Below are 16,541 nucleotides of genomic sequence, written 5' to 3' on the forward strand. Positions count from 1 at the left end.
AGTGTCACGAGTGGAGTGCCGCAGGGTTCGGTGCTTGGACCCGTGCTCTTCAACATATTTATAAATGACCTGGAAATTGGTACGACGAGTGAGGTGATTAAATTTGCAGACGATACGAAGTTATTCAGAGTAGTGAAGATGCAGGAGGATTGCGAAGACCTGCAACGTGACATAAATACGCTTGAAAAATGGGCCGCAACATGGCAAATGAGGTTTAACGTGGATAAGTGTAAGGTGATGCAGGATTTCCCCAATGAATATGCATTGAAAGCAGTGCAAGCAAATAGATCTCATGCATATTCATTGGGGAAATCCTGAAAACCCGACTGGAATACGGCTCTCGAGGACCGGAGTTTCCTACCCCTGCCCTAGAGCTTGAAGAAGCTGAACAACTGGCAGTGGTAACCAGATTAAGAGGGGGAAACATCAGTTATAACTATATGGAAACATTTAAATTTTCTTCTTAGGTCTACATGCATATCACAGACCCTGAAAGAAAAAAATGTCAATATATAAAATATATATTGTAGTATACAATAAATATACTTATTTTGTTTTACTAGCAATTTAAGTAATGAAATGTATTCACTCTTTCCTCTGTTGTAAGTTTGTATACTAATTTCATTCACACTGAAAGTCAGATTTTATACAGATATTCTTCTCCTGTTTTGGTTTGGTTGCAGAACATGGTGATGGCTATCCATTTGATGGCAAAGATGGACTCTTGGCACATGCTTTTGCACCAGGACAAGGAATTGGAGGGGACTCTCATTTTGATGATGATGAACACTGGACTCTGGGAGAGGGTCAAGGTACGGTTTAGACTTCTTTTTTATATATAAATTGTACTTTCTATAAAATAATAGTACTATTAATAAAGGAATGCATTGTCATTCCCTAACCATTCCCCCTCCCCCCCTGCCCACAACCGACCTCTGATTTTCCACATTCTTAATTTTGTATATCACTTAGGGTTGTACACATTCAAAAATCTTTCAGATTTGTCTAACTTTACCCTGATTTTGGGGACTTTATATTTTGCTCATTAATTCATAGGTAAATATATTAAAGTTACAGTTACTTTATTTGATATACCACAATTATTAACAAGATTATTAAACCAAAGTGGTTTACAATGAAAGGGTTAAAAATTATAAAATCAATAAGGACAAAAGGAGTAAATCAATCATGACAAAACAAACACAATTTTGCTATAAAGGGAAGGAAAGATTTACAATATATTATGGAGAAGAACAAAAGGGAAGACAACAAAAGGTAAAGGGTAATAGAAAACCTGTATTAGCAAGAAAGAAAGAAAAAAGAAAATTACAAAAGTGTAGTGTCAAATGCCATTTTAAATTAATGAGCCTTTAACTGAGACTTAAAATTTTTCAAAGATTTTTCTGTCCTAAGTTAAAGTGGAATTCCACAGAATAGAGGCCATTACTGATGAATATTTGGTCAAGAATGTGGTATAAAGATAAGCGTACTGGCGGTCTGGACGATCAAACGCCTGGACGTACAGAGAAATGATTTTTGAAAAAAAAAATATTTTGGACGTACTTGTCGAGAATGAACCTTTTTGCGGCTACCAACTTTGAGCAACTAGCGCCCTATGTCCAAATCGGACTTAGACGTTTCTGTCGATTATGGCCTCCACGTTGTTTAGTAATCTGTACTCTTTCACAAAGAGTGGGCATTACTGGGAAAAAAGTTGCAAATATTAAACACTTCAAGCACTTCAAACACAAACTTGTTCCAAACTATGCTACTGGAGCAATACCTTATATGAAGCGTTAACATACTTCATCTTTAATCACACATACACTTTAATCACACATGCTTCATCTTTAATCACACATAATCTTGCATAAACTGGGGTAGAGCTTCTTACCAGAGCCCAGCGAGATTAATGTTTTGATGTTTATAGGAACTGAATGAGCATGGGAGCATTTACCTTGCCAGCCTGCAGTAAAAATCTCTATCACAATTTAGTAAAGGAGCCCATAGTCTTTAGTGACACATAGGGCTCCTTTTACAAAGGTGCGCTAGCGTTTTTAGCGCACACACAGGATTAGCGCACTAGCTGAAAAATTACCGCCTGCTTAAAAGGGCCTCTTCTCCCTTGAAAAGAGAAGACTGAGAGGGGACATGATTGAAACATTCAAGATAATGAAGAGAATAGACTTAGTAGATAAAGAAAGGTTGTTCACCCTCTCCAAGGAAGGGAGAACGAGAGGGCACTCTCTAAAGTTATAAGGGGATAGATTCTGTACAAATGTAAGAAAGTTCTTCTTCACCCAGAGAGGGGTAGAAAACTGGAACACTCTTCCTGAGGCTGTTATAGGGGAAAACACCCTCCAGGGATTCAAGACAAAGTTAGACAAGTTTCTGCTGAACCGGAACGTACACAGGTCTCAGTTAGGACACTGATCTTTGACCTAGGGGCCGCCGCATGAGCGGACCACTGGGCATGATGGACCACTGGTCTGACCCAGCAGCGGCAATTCTTAAGTTCTTATGGATGTGGAGACCAGTTGTCTAGAACCAATAAAACTTCACAGTTCTCTTCCAGTTCAGCTTCTCCACAATAAGCTCTTGCTGCTGGAACAAAGAGGTTATAGAACCAATCACTAAATGTTTCTCTGGTTACCTAAGCTTTCTTGTTAGCATAATAGTCCATAGGTAGATGACATACACTTTTGCAACATCGGGGATGTTGACTTTTTCCAATCACTGCCAACTTTAATTTGTGTGTGCCTGCTGCATTGATTCATGCAAGAACAGTTAGCCTGTCTTTTGTGTCTTTAAAACCTGGTGTTGCTTGTTTATCAGCTGTTGTCAGTGTTTTTCTAAGAATAAAGCACCAGTAGAGAGCTGTTTCATCAGCATTGTAAATTTGTCCAGGACCAAGGTTTTCATCAGATATCCTGTTAGCAAATTCATCAATGTATATTCCAGCTTCCTCGTAATCAGTAGAAGCTTTATCACCACAGAATTTGAGATATTTAACAACATGTCACTTCTTAAATTTCTGCAGCCAACCTTCTGAATATTCACACTCACCATCAATGTTCAGTTCTTGATGGTAGTTCTTTGCTTGTTTCATAACCATCAATCCAGTCAATGGCATGCATTAATACCTTCTTTGCCAAACCCACTCAACCAACACATGATCTACAATCTTCATTTTTTTTGCCCTATACAACGCTTTTCTGTTTTTCATTAATTTCTGATCATCACTCTTACTGTAAAACTTCAACAACTTATATTTCTGTTTCTTTAAGCCCTATATGGTTGTTATTCACACACCATATTCTTTAGTCATCTGTCGTACAGACACACTATGATCAACCTTCTTCATGACCTCAGCTTTCCGTGCTATTGACAAACACTTCCTTTTCTGATTCTCACAGCTCTTAGAAGAAACCACATCTCCCTTTGCCATTTTCTAGCCCTCTAACGTTTTCTGCTTCTCTCTGTGACCCTTCTCTCTGTGATCCTGGAATCTGCAGCTCTCCACTTTCCAGACACAGCACTCAGATGCAAAGGAGTGAAAAAGTCCACAAGAGACTGAACTCAAGATATTGCACACAGTCCTTTATACAGACCTATGAGACTCCTGAGGCAGACCTTTCGTGCCGAAACATGCACATGTCAAGTTGATGTTTATAGTAAGAAAGCATTATATTCGTACTTGATTTGTTCCTTCCTTTACCTATTGAGAGTGGGGGATGGATAAAGCTGCACTAGGGCTTGTTTAAATTATTTGTGTGCTACAGTATATAGAAGTATTTTATATGATGTAAACTGTTTTGTGTCCACATGTGTGAGACTGAGTCGATATAGAAACTTAAGAATACAAAAAGAAGGTCAATAAAGTAATATAACTTTTTAAAACTTCAATGCACATATTTTCAATAGAATGATTTCTCAAACAAAATGTTAATCTATAAACCTGATGCTAAAAACTATGTACAATTTGCTTTCTATCATAGTTGTCAAAGTAAAATATGGAAATGCAGATGGTGAATTCTGCAAGCTTCCATTTTTCTTCAACGGAAAAGAATATAATAGTTGTACAGACTCAGGACGCAGTGATGGCTTTCTCTGGTGCTCAACAACATATAACTTTGATGCTGATGGAAAATATGGATTCTGTCCTCATGAATGTAAGTTGTCTCTCAGTTTGGTTACAAAGTAGTACAGTCAAAAGTGGCTGCATTCTTCAATATTTGAAAGTCTAGCAATTGGCTGAGTTATATTACCTGGTCACTTGTATGATTATGCTTTGATTGATTCAGAGAGAAAGTAACAGCCACCTTAATACAAAGATAAATGCTGCTTTTTTTGCCATTATCGTATAAAGCTTAACATAGGGGTTTTTCACCGATGATAGAAAGCTGTAGGGGAGTCAAAAAACAATTTAAGCTCCCTTGTATAGCTTCAGAGCAACACTTGCTCTGCAGCATCTGAGGAATTTTCCCCTATTTTGCTAAATTTGGTTGTAGTCTGATGTTGATTAGGGGCTAAAGTTTTGAGCATTTTTGCCACCGGTGGATATTAAAACTGGAGCTATTATTTGGTTTAGTTGTACATTTTTCTCCAGTTCCTCTATTTGTTGTTATGTTTTGTTAAGTGCATAATTTATGAATCCAAACAGGAATGTATCTTAATGAATTAAGCATTTAGCAAAAAGATGGCATGCAAGTTATTTATCATTTTGGAGAACAATTACTAAAATAAATTCATACTTTCAGATGTTATTTTACCATGAAGTACATACATTAGCGTAAGTTGTCAGCATTACATTACTACTACTATTATTTACTATTTCTATAGCGCTGAAAGGCATACTCAGTGCTGTACATTTTAACATACAGTAGACAGTCTCTTCTCGAGCTTACAATCTAATTTACACAGGACATTTCAGAGTTGGGGAGATAATGGTAGAGGAAATGATACAATCAGGCCCTTAGAACCCTCCCCAGTGCATCCCAAGATGCACCGGGAAGGGGTAGGCCCGCTATTCCTATAAAGGCGGACCTGCTGGCTGGATGCAAATACAGGTTAGGGGGTCTGGGTGAGGTCCTGGTGGGGGGGATACGGGGGGGTTAGGGGGTCCTGGTGGGGGGTCCGTGTGGGGGTGGTGGCAATCTTTCGGAGGTCAGGGGTGGAGTGAACTTTCGGGGGGATCAGCAGGAGAGATTGGGCATCCCTCCTGCCGCAATCATTCGTGGGATTGCCACGGGCATCGGCAGGAGGGAATAGTCATCCCTCCTGCCATGATCATTCGGGGGGGGGGGGAGAGGGGGTTTCGGTGTGAGGGATTGGGCATTCCTCCTGCCAGTGATGTACAGGGGGGGACGGGTGGCCGCAATTGCAGCCGCTAAACTTATCGCAGCGGAGAGATCCCTTGCTACGATAAGCTCAGCGGCTGCATCTGCTTACAATATAGGCCAGCATTTTGCTGGCCTACATTGTACGCGTCTCCCGCTGGCCTAAGGAGATGCATACAGCCACCTAGGTCTGCCTAAGATTACTTCCTGGCCATGCCATGCCCACGCCTTGCCTTAGGTGAGCTTAGGTGGGCTTGCGCACCTCCCTAGGTTCCTGGTGGCATCTCCAATGTAGGCAGCCTGCCTCAGGAGGGTTTGTTTTTTGTTTTTTTTAGAAAACATGCGTCTCGATTGGCTGGTTAAGCAGCATTTGGGTGCCTACAATCAGGACATCATTTATAGAATCTGGGTCTTTGTGTCCAATACAACTTTTCCCCAAAAGGTAAAAACAGTACAGGTACTCGTCGACTTACGACCTTAATTGGTTCTGACTGACAGGTCATAAGTTGATCGGGACGTAAGTTGGCCTATGTTAGACTAAGGTAAGAATACTGTATTAGACTGGGTAATGATATTGTAATCATCTTAAAGTAATATTTTATCAACATTTCTTGCTTTCTAAGTCAAGCACAGCACAATCCTTTTGTGGTGAACATTCGTTGTGGCGCCTCCTCCTCTTTATATTATTACTGCTACGTAGCGAGACTTGGGAGTGCGGGAGACTGGAGCTGCTATCAGCTGGCAGGGAAAACTGTAGCAAATGCACCATAAAGTCGAACAGTCGTAACTTGAATGGGTTGTAAGTCGACGAGTACCTGTATTATTTAAAATTTGCTTAGGATAAACTTACTAATTTAGGAACTGTTCTGTTAAGCTGGATGAAGCAGCTAATGCGGTAGATTACCAGTGCTACTATCTATGGGTTAAAAGGGTTGCCACTGCAGTAAAATCCATGTATTAGGTGCTCAAGTGGGAGAGGGTGGGATCTGGGTAGGACAAGGACAGAGAGAGGAGTAGTTGGCTGTGACTTCTGGCCCATGGATTATTACCATGCACTAGCTGTCTGGAATTCCGATAGAGCAGCAGAAATTACCGCCATCTCAAGAGGAGGATGTAAGTGTAGCTGCACTACTTGCAGTCCAGTAGCATGGCTGCAACACTTAACATGGTAGGACCCTCAAACAACCCCCCCCCCCTCATTAAGTGACCTCTGTCTGATCCATCTCCCATTAGCACCCCTCCCCCCTCATCTCCAAGTCCAGGCACAATAAGCACCTTTGCCCAAACCAGAACTCCAACTCATAGTCAGCCCTTCCGACACTCAAGTACCCTGAACTCCCTCACAGGTAATAATAATAATAATAATAATAATAATTTATTTTTTTATATACCGCCCAACCAGAAGTTTTGGGCAGTTTACAACAAGAGAACTGAGGCATATCAGTGAAGGTGCAAGATACAGTAGAATACAATGCTATACAATACAATAAAATACAACATGATACAATGTAGAGTGATACAAAGTAAAGTCATCGCATAAATTTACCAAACAAACAGGTTTTCAGTGATTTTCTAAACTCATAGTAAGATTGGGAGTGGGCAGAGTGGGCATCCTTCATTCTCCCCGCTTGAAAGGCTAGAGTTTTGTCCATTTCTTCTTCTTGCCAAGGAGATCCTGTCCCCATGAGTCAATTACTAGAGGTTCAGGCACCATTTTGGAAGAAATGCCATTCCAAGTGGCAGTGGAAAGGGACTGCTGCCACCATGGATGATCTGATTTCTCTGTGGACCCTCAGGTAGGACACATGGGATTGAGGGTGGGTGAGGAGAGGGAAGGGGAGCAAGTTTCTGCGTATCAGGGTGAGGTGGGACTAAAGGGAGTTTGAGGAAATCACATTTGAAAGAAGGGGCCAGCTTTGAGTTGGAAATTCATAGTTCTGACTTAGGAAAGGGCACTTAGGACCTGATTCTCGAAACGCACATCCCAATTGCAGGCAGTGGTAGGCATCCTACCACCATCTGTCAACCAATAGGGATGCAGGTTTTTTTTTTTAATTGTTTGAGGAAGGACACCTACATTGTAGGTGTCCGTAGCACGTCTTCAGAGATGTGTAAGTACACTTAAGATGCCCAAGCTGGGGCGTGGGTATGGTTTTGCCTGGAAGTGACTTTGGACATGCTTAAGCATCCCTACGCATCTCTAGACATAAGACAGATGCCTTACATATAGGCCTGAAAAATGCTGGCTTACATTTAAGGTATCTGTTCAGTGATGTAGATGCAATTCTCTTTACGACACCAATGCATGATTGACATGCAATCAGCAGCTGCCTCTTAGGCATTCACCGAGATCGGTGTCCTAAAGAGAATCAAGCCCTTATTGTGTTGGGACTCATAGGTGGGCCAACAAGAGGTAATTTGGGAGAGAGTTATTGAACTGGAGGGGGGTTGGAAGCACTTCCATAGCCTGGTATTTATTTCTGCTATTGGCCTGCATCACATCATATGCGGTGCCTGAGAGTACAAATGCACCCACACAATCAATCACTGCATGTAGCACAGTGCCTCTATAGTAACCATCTGCCCTGTGTGGTATATTCAGGGCAGATGATGGCCGTCCCTCATGCAGTTACCAAACAACCTTTGCACTTACCACATGGTAATTGGTGCATTATCCGGGAGGCAAGGGCAAATGCGACCGCTGTTATTAGAAGGGCCCCTTAGTTATTATACGGCTGGAAATGCACAAAAGGAACTTCCTAAGTCTGAACAAACGGTACAGGAAACTTTTTGGTACATGAAACCAGGAGACCTAATGTCCTTACAATCCAAATATAAATGACTGTAAATTAGCTATATTTAAGTTCAGAGAAAGGGGTGCACCATTTTTCATATTACATTAAATTATCCCTTTTATAAAGAATGCATTTCTTATTGTTTCTGAGTATCTCAATATTATGCATAAGATAGGAATTAAAATAATCCTTTCAAGTACCAACATTTATTACAATGCCTAAGTCTTCCTGGTAATCTGAATATTAATGTTTTGAAGCTGAATTAATGCTTCCAGTATCTTTGCCAGTGATGTAATTATGTTGCAAGCTACAGATGTTTCCCATTAAAAATATTGTTATTCCAATACACCATTTTCTAAAGCCTCACTACTTTCGCAGCATTAAGGATCATTTCTGAGTTCTGAATTAGAATTTTAATCACTTCTGTCTTTACACATGTTGTTTCTAAATAACTGTGATTTATGGAGGCAATTTTAGAACCTACCAGGTGAAAAGTTCATGGATACTTTAGCCCACGAGTTTTATGCCAGTTTTCAAAGGAAAAGTGCATATGAGTACACTTTTCCTCTGAAGATGGAAAAGTACCAGCAAAGATCCCTTTCAGGTTTTTCAAAGGATACTCTGAATAGAAAGTGGTACTGGTAAAGGGTGGTGGATACCTGGAATGCCCTACTGTGAAAGGTTGTGAAGACAGAAACAGTGATGGAATTTAAGAATGCACAGGAGAAACACAGAGGAACACTACACAGAAAAAGGATGGAATCCAATTAAAGCAAAGCTTAAATGACTTCAGAATTGGAGTGAGCTTTGACGGCAGCTTCAGAGGTTGGGAAATAAAATCAATGCCAGGCAGACTTCTATAATCTGGATCCCATAAATGTCAAAAGCAGATCAGGAATGAGGCTGGGGTGGGTTTTGATGGCAACTCCAGTAATTAGGTCGTAGGACCGGTGCTGGGTATACTTCCATGATCTGTATCCCAAAATTGGCAGAGAGAGATGGAGAAGCGAAACTTGTGCAGAATGCCAAATTGGCCACCTTAATGGGCAGACTGGATGGACCTTGCAGGTCTTTATCCACTGACATTTGCTATGAAGCTGATTTTCAAATGAGAAAAAAAGGCAACAAAAGTGGCACAAAGTGGCAGATGGATGTTTGTCTTGCAAAAACATCTAAGTAAAGATTTTTGAAACTCAGAATTGGGATATTTTACTCTGCAGGTTGTCTAAATGTTAAAGACTGAACTATATGTTGAGGCCTTTTCTGAATTTTTGGTGTGGATTTAGCTGAACTATGATTAACTGTGATTTAATTCAATGATGATTGATATTTCCTCCTGTGGGTGGGGGCTTAGGCACATGTGCCTAAGGCCCCGTTCACAGGAGGAGCCTAAGGCAACTGGGCCAATTCCGGTCGGCCCAGGTACCTAAGGCCTCTCCTATGGGCGGGACCTTAGGCGCCTGGCCCAATCAGGCCCTAGGCACGCCATTTAGAGGATGATGGGCCTGCTGGATAGACAGGCTTGAGACCCAGTCGGCCAGCCAACTAAAGTAAGTTGAGGAGGTGGTCAGGGATTGGGGGTTGGAGGGGTGTCGAGGGGGTGTTGGGGATAGGGGGCCATTCAGAGGTTTGGGGGGAGATCAGGGGTGCGCCGTGGGCAGGAGGGCCTGGGATCCCTCCTGCCTGTATTTGAGGAGGAGGATTCAGGGGCTTGCGCCTCAGCAGGAGGGGTTGGGCTCCCTCCTGCCAGTATTGTCGATGGGGTGGGGGGTTCGGGGGCTTGCGCCTCGGCTGGAGGGTTGGGCTCCATCCTGCTGGTATTGTCGGGAGGATTGGTGTGCCGGCAGGAGAGATTGGGCATCTCTCCTGCCGCGATCAGCTCAGTGGCTCCGATTCAGAACTTATACCTGTTTTGACTTGGGCTAAATCAAAACGTATAAGTTCCAACTGGGCAACCTTGTTAAACTTTTGATTATATTTGGTGTACGACTAAGTCTAGGTCAGCCCACCTCCCACCCTTTCCCCTCCTCTAAAAACGCCTCTTTTCGCTCTAGGCTTTGATTATCTAAAACCAGCTTTTATTATCGGTACTTGGACGATCTGTCTTTGTGATCGTCCAAGTACTGATTTAGGCCACTTTTTGAACATTTTTTTAAATTTATTTATTATGAGCCCCATAGTTATAAATAGACTTTATCTGCTATGGCATGAGCAGTATCATCACATCGTAAAGAATGCTGATTCTTGCGGACTCAACGAGGTGCCCCCTTCTTCATCAGGAGACCATTTAGCTATGTGTCTGTACTGCAATAAAATAGAAAAAAGAAACCCAAACAACTCTCAGGCTTAATTAAAAGTGAATTTTGGGTCTGAGCACATCGTACTTTATTTCAAAAAATATATTAATGAAACGTATATGTTAGTCTAGTGGTAATATGTTTTATAATCCTATGGTTTATTTGGTAATTTATTAAGTACACTGGCAATTAATTAGTTTGCTCTGAATTTTCAAGCCACAAAAAGGTGCCCTAACTAACCAGCTGTGCCATTAATCCCCCAGTGGTTACTGACTCTATCCCACTCCCCAAAGATGTGATAGTGAAAGTAGATACCAAGATCTATGACAGCTCCAGATATTATGACCTTCCTACAATAGCAGCAAGCAAGTGGATGGAGTAGCCCAGTGGTCAGTGCAGTGGACAGTGAATAAAGAGACCCAGGTTCAAATTCCACTTTAACTCCCTAATGTTGCTACTATTTAGGTTTCTGCCAGGTATTTGTGACTTGGGTTGGCCACTGTTTGAAACAGGAAACGGGGCTAGATGGACCAGTATGGACATTCTTATGTTCTTAAACATGGAAAAGATTGAAGCAGTTTGTGAAATGATAGATTTTCCTTCCTTGATAAGCTTCAACCTCAGGGATGACACTTTATTTTGTACCATAGCATTTTATTATAGTTTGGTAATCCTCACTCAGTGTTCCATTGGTATAAGATGTAAGGCTCCCTTTTATCAAGCTGAGTTAGGGTTTGTTTTTTTTTGTTTTTTAAATTGAGTCACTGCAGTAAAAGCTCTGACAGCCTAAGTAAAAAGACTAATCCCCTCCCCCCCTCTTTACTAAGTCATGGTAGAGGTTTCTACCATGGCCCAGAGCGCTAAATGCTCCAACGCTGATCCGATGCTCTTTTGAGTTTCGGAGCAGCATTGGAGTATTTAGCGCCCCAGGCTTAGTAAAACTGGGCCAAAGAAAGGAATTAAAATGGTATTTGTTCACTTCAAGAAACCCATGCTCATATGCAAGAAGACTGAGGTACAAAAAAAAAAAATCCAAGAAAAACTAGGAAAGAAAAACACAAGTGTACATTGCAAAATCAGCCCATGAGTTTGTCTCAATGTTTCTCTGTCATTAAAGGTAGCAGAGGGATTCTGATAGCAGATTGATTTTTAAAAAAATTATTATTATTGTCTTTCTCATTAGTTTTCAGTACTTTTGACTCTTATGATTATGGTTATTTTTATTCTGTCTGCAGTGCTTTTCACAATGGCAGGAAATGCAAATGGAGATCCATGTAAATTCCCATTCAAATTTCAAGGCACTTCATATAACAGCTGTACAACTGAGGGAAGGACAGATGGATATCGGTGGTGTGCAACCACTGAAGATTATGACCAAGATAAGAAGTATGGATTCTGCCCAGAAACAGGTATCAGTGATACTGTCTGTAAATGTTATGCATTTCGATACTGAAGTGTGAAAGCTACTAGACTTGAAATATGATTTATACTTATTAATGTATGCATATTAATCCATGAACAATTATTCTGCATATCTTTACTATAAAATTACATTTTACAATTGCAAATAGTTTTCAAAATTCTGCCTATTTTATTACCATAAAAGTGTATTTTACAATTACAAATAGTTTTCAGTGGAAATTAGCTTACAGCAATTAAAGTTGGGTTAAATTAATGTTCCATAGTTTCTTTTCTGTCACTGATGTTATTGTTTCAATTAATCTTTTGCTAAGCATAATTTTATGCAGTGTGGTAAAATTACCGAATAACATTGCTCCTCAGTAAAACTGTAAATTTTAACTCAAAAGAGTTTGCGTATAGTTTCAATGTTACTTTTAATGACACATAGGGCTCCTTTTACTAAGGTACGTTAGGGCCTTAACGCGCAGAATAGCGTGCGCTAAATTGCCCCATGCACTAGACCATAACGCCAGTATTGAGTTAGATTTTCTAGAAGCGTACCCTGTGATTTAGCGCGCGGTAATTTTGTGCGTGCGCTAAAAATGCTAGCACACCTTAGTAAAAGGAGCCCAGAATTTTGTTTCATGTATTTCTTGTTTTTAATGCGTATGCCAATTTTGTATATGTCAACATGTAGAAAAGTGGCTCATTGCATGTGGAGTCTTTTGTAAAATACCTCTGTGGCTGAGACAGGTATACTTCTTGTCTGTAGCACATTCAATAGGAACATCCATTTTTAAAAGGAATACATTATAAAAAAGAGCCATATGACTCAGGGTTTTCAACATGTCAGTATCAGTACATACTCAACTAAATGTACGTTGTAGATAGTTAAAGTAGGGGTTCATTCACACAAAAAATCACAAAAACAGGACAGTTGACAAAATCATAAATAAATGGAGAAAAATAAACCTCAATTGTGGGTCGCCAGGACTACACAAGTACCAAAGCTCACCACCTCATCACGGGTTTATAAAAAAAACTCCGTACAGTTATAAATTACTTTCATACTTCAGCATCTCTTTAGAAGAATAGTTTTCAGAAAATTCTCAAAGGATTTGAAATTCAACGTCCTATAATTTTCTATAAGTAAGTGAGACAGCCCCAAACTAACTATATATGTGGCAATCAGCTACAGCTGTAGATAAATTCTAAACAACGTCTAGTAGCGTGGCTAAACACTTTTGCATCTTAGCGTGTATAAGAGAGTCAAACACTCATCTGAAGAAACATCTTCGTCCCGATAGAAAAGATCTTCTATTTCGCCTGCAAGCAGGCTACTTCAGGGGATTCTTTAACAAAGTTGTCTCCACGCTGTCAGCTGTATAACGGGCGGTCTGTCTCTCTCAAAATGGCCCTCAGACCGAGATACGCGCCCGACTCGTTTAAAAGCTGAATCGAGTCGGGCGTCATGACATCATCGCAAAAACGCGAAGGGTCATAGGTCAATCATCACTGCTTCATATATAATACTCAATCCAAGAAAATAAACCTCACATTCACAAGAAAGGTTGCCACTCATATTCAGAATTTAAACCTTGTGGTTCTATAGTATGGAGGCGGCTTATCCATTGTTGTTCCTTTTGCCATAAAAGCTTTCTAATATCTCCTCGTCTCATTGAAGGGATCACTTTCTCAACCACCCAACATTTAAGGCTTTCAAACTTGTGTTTTAAATTTAAACAGTGAGCCACTATTGGAGCTGTCATTTTACATGTATTCAAGCAACTTTTATGCTCTGTTATTCTTGTGGTTAAATTACGTGATGTTTGGCCCACATAGAATAATTCACATGGGCATTGTATTATATAGATCACGTTAGCTGATCATGACGCCCGACTCGATTCAGCTTTTAAACGAGTCGGGCGCGTATCTCGGTCTGAGGGCCATTTTGAGAGAGACAGACCGCCCGTTATACAGCTGACAGCGTGGAGACAACTTTGTTAACGAATCCCCTGAAGTAGCCTGCTTGCAGGCGAAATAGAAGATCTTTTCTATCGGGACGAAGATGTTTCTTCAGATGAGTGTTTGACTCTCTTATACACGCTAAGATGCAAAAGTGTTTAGCCACGCTACTAGACGTTGTTTAGAATTTATCTACAGCTGTAGCTGATTGCCACATATATAGTTAGTTTGGGGCTGTCTCACTTACTTATAGAAAATTATAGGACGTTGAATTTCAAATCCTTTGAGAATTTTCTGAAAACTATTCTTCTAAAGAGATGCTGAAGTATGAAAGTAATTTATAACTGTACAGAGTTTTTTTTATAAACCCGTGATGAGGTGGTGAGCTTTGGTACTTGTGTAGTCCTGGCGACCCACAATTGAGGTTTATTTTTCTCCGTTTATTTATGATTTTGTCAACTGTCCTGTTTTTGTGATTTTTTGTGTGAATGAACCCCTACTTTAACTATCTACAACGTACATTTAGTTGAGATTGTTCTTTACAGAATACGATTGTACCTTTATTACATTTGGTTAGTATCAGTACATACACATGTAAGCAGTGATTTTTTTTATTTTTTTTAAATTACCTTTTTATTTAACAAAATTTCATTCTTCACATACAATGAACACTTTACTTCAAGTTGATCTGTGGAGCAGCGATGTAACTGGAACTTAGGAGGCCCTGGGCAGGAGGACCAAGATGTAAGGTTATCATATTTGTGAAGACAAAACAGAGAAACCAAAAGGAAACAGGAAAGTCGTACCCCACGCAGTAAATGCACAAGCAGAAAAAAGTGAGGACGAAAGGATAGTCCTTCCTTAAGAACACACAATCTTTATTGGAGAATGGCATGAAATGGATTACTGCTCAGTTTAATATGGCCAGTGTTTCAACATATACTTTAAACAATGTGTCTTCATCAGGAGTCATTATGAATCATCTCAAAGGAATGAGATTCACAAACAGTAGGCAGGAATCAACAAACTGAGCGATTCACCAGAGCCACTTCCAAATGTGAAAGAAACAAAACCCTCAAACATACAGAGCAATCTGTTAGAGCTTATGCAGGTCCTGGCTGATGTTCAGCTGGAACCCACATATAGATATTGCTTGAGACATACATAACAAGAAGGAGTTCTCTGATCCCCCTTCCTTCCCCCCTTTTCCAGTCCAACACTCCCTCCCACACCCCTATCCCCAAAGATGGAGCTGCCAGATTTCCTCTTTAATAAAAGAGGACACCTGGCCCCATCCAACCCCCATATGACCCTCCCCAAGCTTGGGGCTGTGTCTGGAGGGCCTCTGCGCATGCACGGAGGTCAACACGATGGTATCACATATGTCTGCATGTGATGTCATCGTATGAACTTCTGCGCATGTACATAGGCCCTCTGGATTCGGTCCCGAGCTCAGGGAGTTCCAAAACCCAGACAAACTTCCGGGTTTTGGAAATACCTCCGGGCACCGCAACAGTCCTCTATAAAGAGGACATGTCTGGGTTTCCCCAGGCACCTGGTAACCATACCCAAAGACAATCAAGATTGTGCCAAGCTCCCACCCTCATAGGCTTCACCAGGCCTACATGGCAGTTCCCGTGTAGTCTTGGGGGGGGGGGAATAAACAGAAATAATACACACTCACTCAAGCCTAGTGAGGTTGCCTCTTCAAAAAAGAGCCTCTCCTACCCTATGTGCATTAAGGATGGCTACGCCTATGCTTCTCCCAAATTCTTCTTATGAGCATGCAAACCTTACACATTTGCACCTGCTTATACTACACATACTTTTAGATATGGTCTAATTTTATAAGAGACCCTTGACATGTGAAAAAGGTTTATAAAATTGTCCCATATTTATTATAATATCTTTGGTGAGATCCAAGATACTTTACTCCTGCTCTATTAACAATTACTGTTGCCTACCTGAAATCACAGAATGCTCATCCTCACGTGAACCAACCGTTGATAGGATAATATTTCAGTGCACTATTGTAACAATTGATAACGTTTTCTGATGTGTTTAAATGTGTAATTTTGCCAGATCTGCATTGTAAATACTAGTATCACGTTGGTAACTCTGCTTCCTCCTTATCCTTTTCAAGCCATGTCAACAGTGGGTGGAAATTCTGAAGGATCTCCTTGTGTATTTCCTTTCACCTTCCTTGGTAACAAATACGATTCCTGCACAAGTACTGGAAGAAATGATGGCAAGATGTGGTGTGCTACATCAAGCAATTATGATGATGACCGCAAATGGGGTTTCTGCCCAGATCAAGGTACAGTTTCATTTTAAAGTTTGTGCTAAAAAAAAAAGAAGTATATGCTTGAAATCTGTTGATGTTTTAGAACTTAGAAGCTCTCTCTTTCATTTTGGGCTCTTCTGGGTGCTATGATTTTAATTTCCTTTCTGCTTTCTTCTGATGATAGATAGATAGATAGATAGATAGATAGCAGAATGAATGGCTATCTATCTAAATTTATAAACAGCATCATGATGGCCAATGCAATTTACAAAGTAGACATTACTAATTATTAATAATAAATTACATACAACATAATCCAATCTCATAAGAACATAAGAAGTTGCCTCCGCTGAGGCAGACCAGAGGTCCATCTCGCCCAGCGGTCCGCTCCCGCGGCGACCCATCAGGCCTATTGCCTGAGCAGTGGTCCTTGACTATTTTTATAACCTACCTCTACTCC

At 40.6% G+C, this 16,541-nt stretch overlaps 1 protein-coding gene across 1 annotated transcript in view; it reads left to right on the top strand.

Annotated features, from left to right (window-relative positions):
• Positions 1-16,541, top strand: part of MMP2 (matrix metallopeptidase 2) — a 78,000-nt gene that overhangs the window by 17,300 nt on the left and 44,159 nt on the right. Inside the window, exons 4-7 of the mRNA XM_033942270.1 lie at positions 684-812; positions 3,999-4,172; positions 11,667-11,840; positions 15,941-16,114. Of these exons, the coding sequence (XP_033798161.1) occupies positions 684-812; positions 3,999-4,172; positions 11,667-11,840; positions 15,941-16,114 (651 nt within the window). The remainder of the gene's footprint in view (positions 1-683; positions 813-3,998; positions 4,173-11,666; positions 11,841-15,940; positions 16,115-16,541) is intronic.

This window comes from Geotrypetes seraphini, chromosome 4, assembly GCF_902459505.1.
Source record: "Geotrypetes seraphini chromosome 4, aGeoSer1.1, whole genome shotgun sequence".
NCBI lineage: Eukaryota > Metazoa > Chordata > Amphibia > Gymnophiona > Dermophiidae > Geotrypetes > Geotrypetes seraphini.